This window comes from Vollenhovia emeryi, unplaced genomic scaffold (genome assembly GCF_000949405.1).
Source record: "Vollenhovia emeryi isolate VEMERY1.0 unplaced genomic scaffold, V.emery_V1.0 DF939333.1, whole genome shotgun sequence".
Taxonomy (NCBI): Eukaryota; Metazoa; Arthropoda; class Insecta; order Hymenoptera; family Formicidae; genus Vollenhovia; species Vollenhovia emeryi.
This window is the reverse complement of record NW_011967033.1, coordinates 63,932-75,796: the sequence shown is the minus strand read 5'-3', so window position 1 is coordinate 75,796 and position 11,865 is coordinate 63,932. Positions and strand designations below refer to the sequence as shown.

The 11,865-nt window shown below is 32.8% G+C and overlaps 1 protein-coding gene across 1 annotated transcript; it reads right to left on the bottom strand.

Annotated features, from left to right (window-relative positions):
- Positions 1-5,676: 5,676 nt before the first annotated feature.
- LOC105558553 (protein Tube) lies at positions 5,677-11,058 on the bottom strand. Its single transcript, XM_012006298.1, has 3 exons — positions 10,583-11,058; positions 10,037-10,206; positions 5,677-6,058 (listed from the first exon to the last, which is right to left on the bottom strand). Exons 1-3 carry the CDS (start codon positions 10,741-10,743, stop codon positions 5,787-5,789), a joined length of 603 nt encoding a protein of 200 aa, XP_011861688.1. The 5' UTR covers positions 10,744-11,058; the 3' UTR covers positions 5,677-5,786.
- Between the last annotated feature and the right edge of the window lie 807 nt (positions 11,059-11,865).

The following is an 11,865-nucleotide window of genomic DNA, read 5'->3' as shown; positions in this document are numbered from 1 at the left end:
GTAATAGTACCCTAACCTGCCTAACCAATAGCCCTCCCGGCAGTCCGGCCATGGTCTTATACACAGGTCCGCACACTACCAGGCGCACGGCTCACTGACGTGCCGCCCGGCTAAAGGCCGGTGCTCAGTGGATTGACTCATTCATTAGAAAAAAAATGGTTCAGGACTTTTCGACTCAGAATTTTATAAGGAATAACGCTATGTATGTACTTGGTGGGCGGTCTTTAAGTAACACTCTGTATATATTACACTAAATTTCATTGCACCGGAATAAAGAACGCACTTGGGTTATATTGCACCGCAATAAAGAACGTTCCGGTGCCACTAGTGTATACTAGTGCAGATAGTTCAGCAATAAAAACAAACCTTATGAGTAAATAGGTCTTTACTCATGAGTGATACTGGCCGATAACATTAATAATTAATTTGAAAATGCGGAAAAACAGGAAATGTAGTGTCAAAAGCTGTAAAAATACTGATAGGAATTTGAGTTACCGTTTCTTTCGCTTTCCTAAGGATGATAAGAGGTTATACATATACATATTCTCAATTTTTTTACATTTACAAGCTAAAGATTTTTTAGTTAAACATAATCAAAAATAATTTTAGGGCAAAGCAATGGGCAATTGCATGCAATCGTCAGGATCTTACGCTGAAAACGGCAGAATCTTTATATGCGACCAACAGGATTTGCAGTGACCACTTTGAAGAGAAAATGTATTCAAATCATTTGAAAAATCGTTTGCTTCCTTCAGCTCACCCAACTCTGAATCTCACTGAAAATCAAGAAAATGATCGGAATATTGACGTAAGTACTCGAGAGAGAGAATTCTTGTACTTTTGTAAAATATACAAATCCAACAAATCTAGGATAACGTCAAATGACTTATTAATAATATTTATTGATGTCTCTGACGTCAATAATACATCTTTTGATGTCATCATGCTTGCTGGGAATGTCCCAGACAACTAAATCTGCCAGAACAGTTTTCGTCAAATGCCCACTACAAATGTTGAATGCAAAAAGACTGCAGATTGCATACAGGAACTGATATAATCGACATGTTACCAGCATGTCTACACAAATACAACAAAATCTGCTCACTTATGTCATCTGTGATCTGAACCTGCTCGGTTTCTGCCGACAATCTGTTGAGAGCGTATGCTTTACAGACTCTGTTGCCAAAACAAAAGCCAAATGCAGACACAGATGGCTATAGTTTTGGTGTGAGTTTCTGGCGAATCTGATGCCAATCTGTTAACATTTTGCTGACTGGGATACCATATATTCTGAGAATATATATGTTTGTAATATTCTCAGAACATTCTCAGAACATATCATATTAGGATAATTAGGATAGTAAATCAAAGAATAAATTAACTCACATTGATATAAAATATAAACTACAAGTGAAATATCATTAAAGTTTATTTTATATTGCTTAGAATGTAGAGATCCTCCCGAATAATAATTCACTGGCAGAAACATCGGTACTACATGTTGAAATTGATCATACAGGGTGTTCCCGGGTTAACTGGCCAAACTTGAAAGATGTATTTAGGACCTCAAAGCAAGAAAAATTGTCCTCTGGAAATATGCTCGTAAACGTTCCGTTCAAGAGATATTGACGTCTGAAGCTATGAACTTTTAGGAATGAATAATTTCGAAATATGACTATTTCTTTGATTCAGAATTCCTTGTCTGGTAAATATGGCTTCATCTGTCCATAAAATGTTTTGCGAGAATTGTAAATCATAATTTGTTTGATTTAAAAACCAATCGCAAAACATACAGTACGACGGAACTTTGTTTACGAAATCGAAGGTCATTGATAGGCTTTTATGGTAAACAAAGCGTCGTATCATCGTACTTAGTTCGTTGAATGCTTTCGTCGAATAAACTGGTATGAAGTGCCTGTTAATGATCTTCAATCATTAAAACGGAGGATAGTGCAGGCGTATAACGAAATTACAGACGCACAATGTCAGTCAGCCACTCATTCTGTCATCGATAGGTGCAATGCATGTCTCCAAGCTGGAGGCCATCATTTTGACCAAAACGTTTAATAATTAAATTTTTATTATTAAAAAGCAATAAAGAGGATAAATCTAAATTATTTCGAAATTATTCATTCCTAACAGTTCATAACTTCAGAAGTCAATATCTCGTGAACGGAACGTTTACAAGCATATTTCCAGAGGAAAATTTGTCTTGCTTTGAGGTTCTAAATACATCTTTCAAGTTTGGCCATTTAATCCGAGAGCACCCTGTATATCTGAGATACTTATTACATACAAAAGCTGTAAAATTAATAAGTAATAGATTCAAAATAATCTAATTATTAATTTTACACAGATTGTTTTAGATTCTTCTCAAGAAGCAGTATTGGAATTGATGGAACCATATGTTTCGATAATCGAAGAATCCACTTTTCAAGTACAAATCTTCTGTCCTTTTTATGATTCAAAAAATAATGTAGTAAAAAATGAGTTATACCTATATTCTCAAATTTCATTATTTTTTTTCCAGAGCAAAACAAACTTTGATCACGATTACACAGGAACTGCAGTAGTATCCGAGTCTCTCCCACAAACTGATACTTCAGTATCATTGGTTAGCAAAATGGTGAGCTAATTGTATTTTAGTCATAGAAAAATTGTTGCTCTTATTTACTTTGTGCTTTTTGATTTATCAAATTTTATTGATTTTTGACGACCGAATTTATGTTCTATTTATACTTGAATTTGAAATTAAAAGTACCTTTAATTATTTTTATATTATCAATTTCACAATTATTTCAGAATTATACGAATGTACAAACAAACATTTCATCTACTGCTGAAAATGCTACCATCAGCTTACACGATTTTGGAATAAATCGTAATCAGATCGCGCCTAAAACTGTTATCTTGAAGCCAATTCATAGCGTCTATACTTCTCTTCAACCTGCAATCGTCGTTTCTTCATCGAAGTACGATATTGCAGCCAAACCTAAAATCACAGTTGCTGCGCCTTGCGATGTTGTCCGTCCACTTTCTCCAGAAAAAAATTTAAAGAATACACAACACAATGAAGTCCAACTATCTGCGAAACAAAATCTTGATAAAGAAACTCAAACAACACAAAATATATGGGATTGTAGTCCAAGAAAATTAAATTTACAGAAAGAAAAAAGATTTCTAAAAAACGAGAATTCTGCTCTGCGAGAAAAAATTGAAAAAATGGATATAAGCAAAGATCAATTCTTAAAATATTGCGATGAATATTTCTCCCCCCAAACGGCACTATTTGTTAAACAACAAGTATTAACTCAAAACAAAATGGTCAATAATCGGAAATATTCCTTAAAAATTAAAAGACTGTACTTGAATCTGTATTTCAAAGGACCAAAAACATACAGAACTTTGTCGTCGATATTTTCTTTTCCATCCAGAGCGACTCTTAACAGAATGATAAGCAATACTTCTTTTACGAGCGGTATAAATCAAAATGTATTCGATTTACTCAGCATTAAAATTTTAAATATGAAAGAATCTGAAAAATACTGCATGGTTTGCTTCGATGAAATGTCTCTAAAATGCCACTTGTTTTATGGCATAAAAGCCGACAAAATCATCGGCTTTTGTGACAATAGAAAAGAAAAACAATTCAAACCAGCACAATTTTCATGTGTTTTTATTGCAAGAGGTATTTTTAGCGATTGGAAACAACCGCTTGCGTACGAACTTTCAAGTACAGCTTGTTCAAGTACAGTTTTACAACAGTTACTTGAACAATGCATTTGTAAGTTGCAAAATATTGGTCTAAAAGTTGTAATTGTGGTGTGTGATATGGGTCGTAACAATAGACAGCTTTCAAACAATCTAGGAATTACGCGTCAAACCCCATATTTTACACTAAACAATCAAAAAATTTTTTTTATGTATGATGTCCCATATTTGTTGAAAGCAACCCGAAATAAGTTTTTAAACCATAATTTCATGTTTGGTCAATTTTTTGCTAAGATGGAATATGTAAGACAATTTTATAACATGAATCAAATGGTACAGTTCAAGTTAGTGCCGAAATTAACTAGCTCACATATTAATCCAAGTCCCTCTGAAAAAATGAAAACCGAACGAGCTACTCAGCTTTTCAGTCAATCCGTGGTAGCAGGTATAGATACATACATTCAGTTAGAAAAAATATCAGCTGAAGCAATTGGAACGGTAATGTTCATTGACAAGATGGATAAACTTTTCGATATGTTAAATTCTACCGCAAAATACAAGGGTGAAAAACTACACGCCCATGTTTTTGAAGGAAATGATTTTCAAGTAGCATTTTTACAAGAATGTCTAGATTTCTTCGATTCGTTCATAGTTGTCAATTACAATGGACACAATGTGACAAATCAGATGAAATTCATCGATGGTTGGAAAGTTACTATTTATGCCGTACTGCAATTATGGAAATATCTTAAAAAAAGAGGTTTCCTTTCTTTGCAAACTCGGAGATTAAATCAAGATGTTAAACACTTATTTGAGAAAATTCGTCTAGAAGGAGGAAGTTGTTTAAATCTTCCAGTCATAGCATTTGTTAGAACATTCAAAAAATTAGTGTTTCACAATTTTTTTAACACTGAGAACAAACATTATAAAGTCGATTTTGACAACATTTTGTTGAATCTAACCAGACTAGATCAATATGAACCCGAAGAAGTTAAGGAAATTTCTGAAAAAGGAATTTTCGATGACTTTACGTCAGATGACATAGAATATCAGAAGCTTGATTTGATAGAAAAAAATTCAATCCGTTACATATGCAGTTATTTGATTAAGAAATGTTTGAACAAACATTCATGCAAAGTTTGCGAAGAATATACTATTGATCACGTAGAATTTGAGGACTCAACAATTTATTGTTTTTTTAAAGCACACCAAAGTAAAAATTTTATTTGGAGCAAATTAAAAACGCCACATAACAATTTTGTTTTTTACGTTTGCTATTTAGAGATGATTTTTAATGATCATTTTGAATGCGTTAGTCTAGACAAAAATGTCATTAAAACATTGTTGACAAAGACTGAATTAATTACGTTTAAACATCCGTGTCAGAATTTTCCACATTTATATTTTAAAAAATTATTTTTTAGAATGCGTTTGTTTTACGTTTTAAAACTTATAAATCGTAATTTTAAGTCAAATAATCCTAATAAAGTGATTATTTGGAGAAATGAATAACGTTTCATGTAATTTATATTTAGGAAGAAAAATACATGATGCGAGACATTACCATGTCTCTAGACAGAACTTGTATATAAGTTTACATTGTAAATTTAAAATAAAATTTGTAGTTGCAACAATATGAAAAGTTTCTTCTGTACATTTGATTTGATAACACTGTTAGGATAGCTACATTTAAGTTAGTCAAAACGTACATGATTAATTATTAATAAAAAAAGAGCATCTTGTATCCAGTTTTATTATGTTTCCACTTTATTTACTTTTTGGTAAACAACCTTTTTTATTAAGGTTCAACTTACTGTAATAAACAACTTATATTTCTTTCAGTCTTCACATAATTGAAAAATGTTTCCGTTCAACCTGTATACGAGCACGCGGGTGGATAGCTTATCCGTAACACCATGTATACATAGGTATACCTGTATACCATATATTTCAATAATAGACAAGTTTAAACTTGGATCAATATTAAACATTTATTGCTTTACACAGTTATATACAAACATGGTTATAATAAATATAAACGTTTCTTTATTTACATATTGAGCACTTTTTGTAAATTATTTACAGTTGTTAAGAAAAACTGGCAATTCTTCAGATAATACTTCTTCATATCTATAACTTTGCACTGCCTGTCTATCAGCAGGTACAGCTGCCTGTACATCTTTTTCAGATGGGTATATTTCATTACTTTCTGAAATCTCTGATGTTGATCCCACATCAAAATTATTGTGTGGAAGCATTTGCTCATAAGGTAATTCGTTAATGATGACTGCACCGCTTATATCGATAGAAGCAGCTGGACCATAAACAGGTCTCTTTGGTATTTCCTCTGTATAATAAGTAAAAATAATTACTTTTTTAGTTAAACGTACTAAAAATGTTTTTTATATACAGGGCATTTCTTAAAGAGTGCTCACTAATTGTATAATGTTGATCATAAAAAATTGAATCAAAGTCTTAAATTATTGTTTTCTATAAATTTTAATAAAACAGTATACTTATGGAGTAAAGTTAATCCAATCGGTATTATTTTTTAGACAAATATACATCGGTGAACCACGCGCCTAATAATGTGAGTGCATGACAACCTATCCAGTGACAACAGCCTAATCAAATTGATATCAAAATGTCATCAAAATTGATGAGGGGTATGAGTAGTCAAAATAATGACAAAATGATGATAATTTGACTGCGAAACGTCCTATGCCTTGATGGTTATTTAGACTGTTATTTTGATGTTTGCTTGATGTTAAAGTAAACAATTACTTTCTACAAGAATAATTGCAAAACTAAAACAAAATTATATTAAATAAGAATACACATATATACTTATATACACTTATATACTTATATATTTTTTATACATACGTATATACAATATACATATATAGGGGAGAATGGGTATGAAAGAGCCATGTTTTGAAAGAGCCACCTCATATTTCAACTAACTGAATGTAACCAAAAATTTTTTAATTTTTGATTTGATAGCAACACTGAAACTGCGTCATCCATAAACATTTGACAGTCAACGTGAAAACGGCGTGTCCGTGATGAGAGGTTAAAGATTATTACGACAAAAAGTAAATTGTTTGAGTTAAATTTCCATGTCTTTTACATTTATTTGTGATTAGCTTTTAGGAAAAGTATTTTTTAATCAAATACAACTCTCTTGTTTATTTTGGTTTATCAGATATTTCATGGTTAGATTTTTGACACATGATGTTATGAAAGAGCCAATGTTGATTCGAGAGCTATGAAAAAGCCGGTTCTTTCATTGCCACTTTGCCTGGCTTCTTCATTATGCATACCTATTGTAAATAGATTTTCAAGTATTTCTGCATTATAAAACAGCATTCTTCACGGTTTATAGGTTATACTGGTGCTAGCATAGCTAATTAGAAATTTTATATTTTCTATCTTTCAGACATTTATTAGTTTTCGAAGAAGATCATTTTTGTTAAAGGATAACATATTTTCATTTTATTTGTGTTATTAGAATTTAGTATCCGGCTTCTTCAAAACCAGTGATGGCTCTTTCAAAGCCATGTTGTGATGAAAGAGCCGAAATCCCTATTTTTAAAAAAAGGTGAATAAAATATGTTATTCACTAAATAAAATTTTTTTGTTAAATTGATCTTATAGATAAATAAGTACACTATTGTTAAAAAGCGGTTTTATTTTACTAATAACAGATTAAATACTTTTTTCATACTTTGAAAAATACTGGCTCTTTCATGCCCACTCTCCCCTATGTATATGTATACAAGGTGTCGTCTAACATGACAATCTTAAATAAATCGTAAAATACTTGCTCTATGAAAGTATTGTTCAAACGCAAGATGAAAGATTGTTATATGCAACAAGTTAAAGAAATTGACAAGGATAGGAAAGTTACTTTTTAAAAATAACTAGTTACCGTTACTCGTTACCGAATAAAAAGGTAACTAGTTACCGTTACCATTATTTAAAAAGTAACGATTCGTTCCTTTTTTTCGTTACTTTTAATGGCAACGAGATAAGAGATAAGACTAAATAAAACATTAATTTATTGTTCTTAAAATGCAACTACAAGAATTATTATAGGATTTTGATTATAGAATTGTTTGGATAAGATTAATCTCTATCGTCGTTGTATCTTCCCATACAGCACGTGTGTCTAAAAGACATCTTTAAGTCGTTTTTTAGACATACATATCTAAAAGACGTCTTAAAAAGATGTCTTAGACATGCGTGCTGTATGGGCTGTATATATCGCATACTTGCGCACTAGCGCCTAAAGCTTTATAAGTTTTATAACTTATAAGTCTTATAACATATACAGTATCAAAATTCTTGAAGATCGAGTCATAAAGTACAATATATGTATAAAAGATTTATAAAGTATAAAATATGAAAAGTAACGATAAAAATAACTGTTATATTCGTAACCGTTAATAAAAAAAAGAAACGGTAACTACGTTATCGTTACAGTTACAGAAAAAAATATAACGCCGTTACCAATGTTTCAGACAAAAGTTATTCCAATTAATTAATAAGAAAAGATACTATAATAAAAATGCAGGTTTTCATTTTAAAAATTCAAGATTACCTTTATGTAACCTTCAAACGACTATCCAAGGTTAAATTAATAACACCATCTTATGTCCCCTTTAAAATCATATAACTTTCGTCTCAAACATTTGTTTCTAAAATGCAGTTTTTGAAAAATTTAGGGGTTTCCATACTTTTTCCTGGGTGACCTTCTATTGAACACGTAACGATTGGACACCGCTCGATTGGACACGCACTATTGGACACGCATTATTGGACACCGCATTATCGGACACAAGCATTATTGGACACCGCATTATTGGACACCGCATTTTTGTACACCGCATTATTGGACACAAGCATTGCAAGATTGGACACTACATTTTCGGACACCGCATTATTGGACACTGCATTATTGGACACCGCATTTTTGGACACTGCATTTTTGTACACCGCATTATTGAACACAAGCATTGCAAGATTGGACATTGCATTGGGATTGTCCCGATTGCGCACATAACCGATCGGACACGGCAACATTTCCCGATCGGACACAGGCTCGATCGGACACAGGCCCGATCGGACACGGACTCGACCGGACACAGGCCCAATCGGACACATTTTGTATCGGGTTTGCGTATTTCTGTAAAGCACAATATTCTTGTGGGCGTATGGACTTACAAATGATGGAAAATTATCTGCTTTACAGAACAGTTAACCCGGGTTAAAGATATATAAATATCCCGACCCATCTAGAGTCACAGTTTGCCTTAAATTTCATGTTATAAACACTTGAAAACCCATTAGAGTGTCCGATCGAGTCTGTGTCCGATCGGGCCTGTGTCCGATGGAGCCTGTGTCCGATCGGGAAATATTGCCGTGTGCGATCGGTTATGTGCGCAATCGAGACAACCCCAATGCAGTGTCCAATCTTGCAATGCTTGTGTTCAATAATGCGGTGTACAAAAATGCGGTGTCCAATAATGCGGTGTCCGAAAATGCAGTGTCCAAACTTGCAATGCTTGTGTCCAATAATGCGGTGTACAAAAATGCGGTGTCCAAAAATGCAGTATCCAATAATGCGGTGTCCAATAATGCTTGTGTCCAATAATACTTGTGTCCAATAATGCGGTGTCCAATGATTTCGGTGTCCAATAATGTGTGTCCAATAGTGCGTGTCCAATCGAGCGGTGTCCAATCGTTACGTGTCCAAACGGGACACGCCCCTTTTTCCTCACCCTCTATAACACTATAATTGTCATCCAGACATCTATTTGCACCTTTTTACATGATCTTTTATCGCATACAGCGTCAAAACAGATAGTGTCAATTTTTCATCATGTTCAAATATTTCCTTGATACAATGACGACAAATAACGATTTTCATGTCATATCGACATCATTTAAGCCCGCTGCAGACGATGCTATTTTTCCTGCTGGATTGCTTGCAATCTAATAAATTACTATCGTTGCACCATTCAGCACTCAGGATTCCTAGTAATTTAGTAAATCGCAAGCAATCCAGCAGGAAAAATAGCATCGTCTGCAGCGGGCTTTAGACTGCTGTTTTCACTGAGTAGCAGCGGAATACTCATGTACCAAGCGTAACCTACATCTGTTTAAAAGATCTAGCGCTGATTGGATTAATTTTATTCCAAATTGCTGCTTTATAAAATACTATAGAAAAAAGTAATTCAGGATTTTTTGCCTCAGTTTACAATAAGGAATAACGCTATACAATTATTGGGCATTCTTTATATAAAATTATAAAACTCACGTTTTAATATATCACATGCCACATAGTCAGCAGCCCGAAATAATTCTGCTTTTGTAAGAAGTTCCAGTAATAACTTCAATGTTGGTCTCTTTCTCCCCATGGTACCCCATTCATACAAAAATATTTCACCTGCATTGCGTTTATTGCTGCGTGCCGCTTGTTCAATAAGCCTAATCATGCAATGTCAATCAAAATATTAATTAATTTATTATTAATGACAAATGACACGAGGAAAATGTAATAAAATTTATTATTAGAAATCTTTTAATAATGCTAAATATGAAGATGATTTCTTTGACTTTATGTTTACTTTTTCCATTAACTTGTTTTAAGTAGAAGTAGCTGATTAATTATATAGATTCTACACAAATTCTGAATGTTTTACAATGTAAATAGCAGTTAATTAATTACTGAGCAATGATTTTTGTTCTTAGATATTTATTTTTACAGAAAAGGATATCGAATAAGTGTAATTTTATCGAAATATAAAGAGGACTCAAGCTTAATATTTATGTAAATGACATGATAATACACGTTGTAAATTACCTGATATCGTCACTACTAAATTTAGGAACGTTTCCTTCTTTAGTTACAATAGACATTAATTTTTTCCACGAGTCACCAATATTTAATATGGTTCCTAAAGTATATAACTCAGAAGGTCTCAATTTTCGTAGTTCCATATCTACAGATGTCTCGTAAGACATTTTTCTCCCAATTATTTTAATAAACAATTATAAAATATTTGCTGGCAAAGTGTCAGAAACGTCGAGGCGAAAGAGCTAGCAGAATCCCACAATATTCTGTAGGTAGTCTTCTTCTAATTATGGCGCCCGGCTCCCGACACGATCATGACGAACCAATAGACGTTGTAGAATTATAGACGTTATAGAATTATAGACGATTAATTGGTGATATTATACAAAGCAGAGGCTCGACTATCGGGCCCGCAGAATCAAAAATTTTTCTTTTAGGTTAGAAGACATATTGTACACTCCACGTCCCAAACGGAACTCTCTGTAGGTAGCAGTAAAGGTACATTTTCACGTGTCGCTCGAACCGGCCGTTTCAGCGACAAAAAGGGTCACGTGATTACTTTTGTCGCAGAATTGTTACAGCAGCAACTATGGCACATGAAAAATAGCAAGAAGCAGCAAATCTGTGTTTAAAAGACAGTTCTAACCTTCAAGCGACAGGACCTCAAACGTGCTTACCAATTAAGGTGCATAATATGAAACTGTTTGGAATGAATTTTCATCAGAATTATAATTCAATTATTTTCTATATTTCTATTGTGTTTTCTAGGAAAGACAGAATAATTCCAAGTTATGGCTTCAAAAAAATATTACAATTGGTTACTAAATTGTAACAAATTCATTTATGAACGTAAAGTCGAATTTGAAAATAATGCAGTTGTTGCAGAATGCTATTACTGTGAAACACAGGACGATGTTTGATTCGCTCATACTTGACGCCGACTGAATGTATTAATTTAAATAATTTCTATATGCAATCGTTTGTATTTCGTATGTAGACGTTTCTAGTGCAATTAGAAAGGTTTGTGAGTCATTCGTTTGTTTGTAATTAATTAATTATTTTTCCACCGTATACTTAGCGCAATAGATAAATTAGATAAAATTTTTATATGAAATCGTTGGTATTTCGTATGAAGACGTTTGTAGTGCAATTAAAAAGGTTTGTGAGTGATCCAGATAATTTTAATTAAATATTTATTAAATGGAAGTTAGCCGGATTCAAAATTTAATTGATTTCCTATCTATGATACTGAATGATTTAAGGGGATGCTGGAGTGATTCTGCACTTTCGCA

Excerpts from the sequence above, each read along its gene's own strand:
- LOC105558553 (XM_012006298.1), bottom strand. The coding sequence starts at position 10,743 with ATGTCTTACGAGACATCTGTAGATATGGAACTACGAAAATTGAGACCT. Across the intron at positions 10,207-10,582 it reads TTTAGTAGTGACGATATCAG|GCTTATTGAACAAGCGGCAC; the intron begins GTAATTTACAAC and ends TTGCATGATTAG. Across the intron at positions 6,059-10,036 it reads GGCATGTGATATATTAAAAC|AGGAAATACCAAAGAGACCT; the intron begins GTGAGTTTTATA and ends CTTATTATACAG.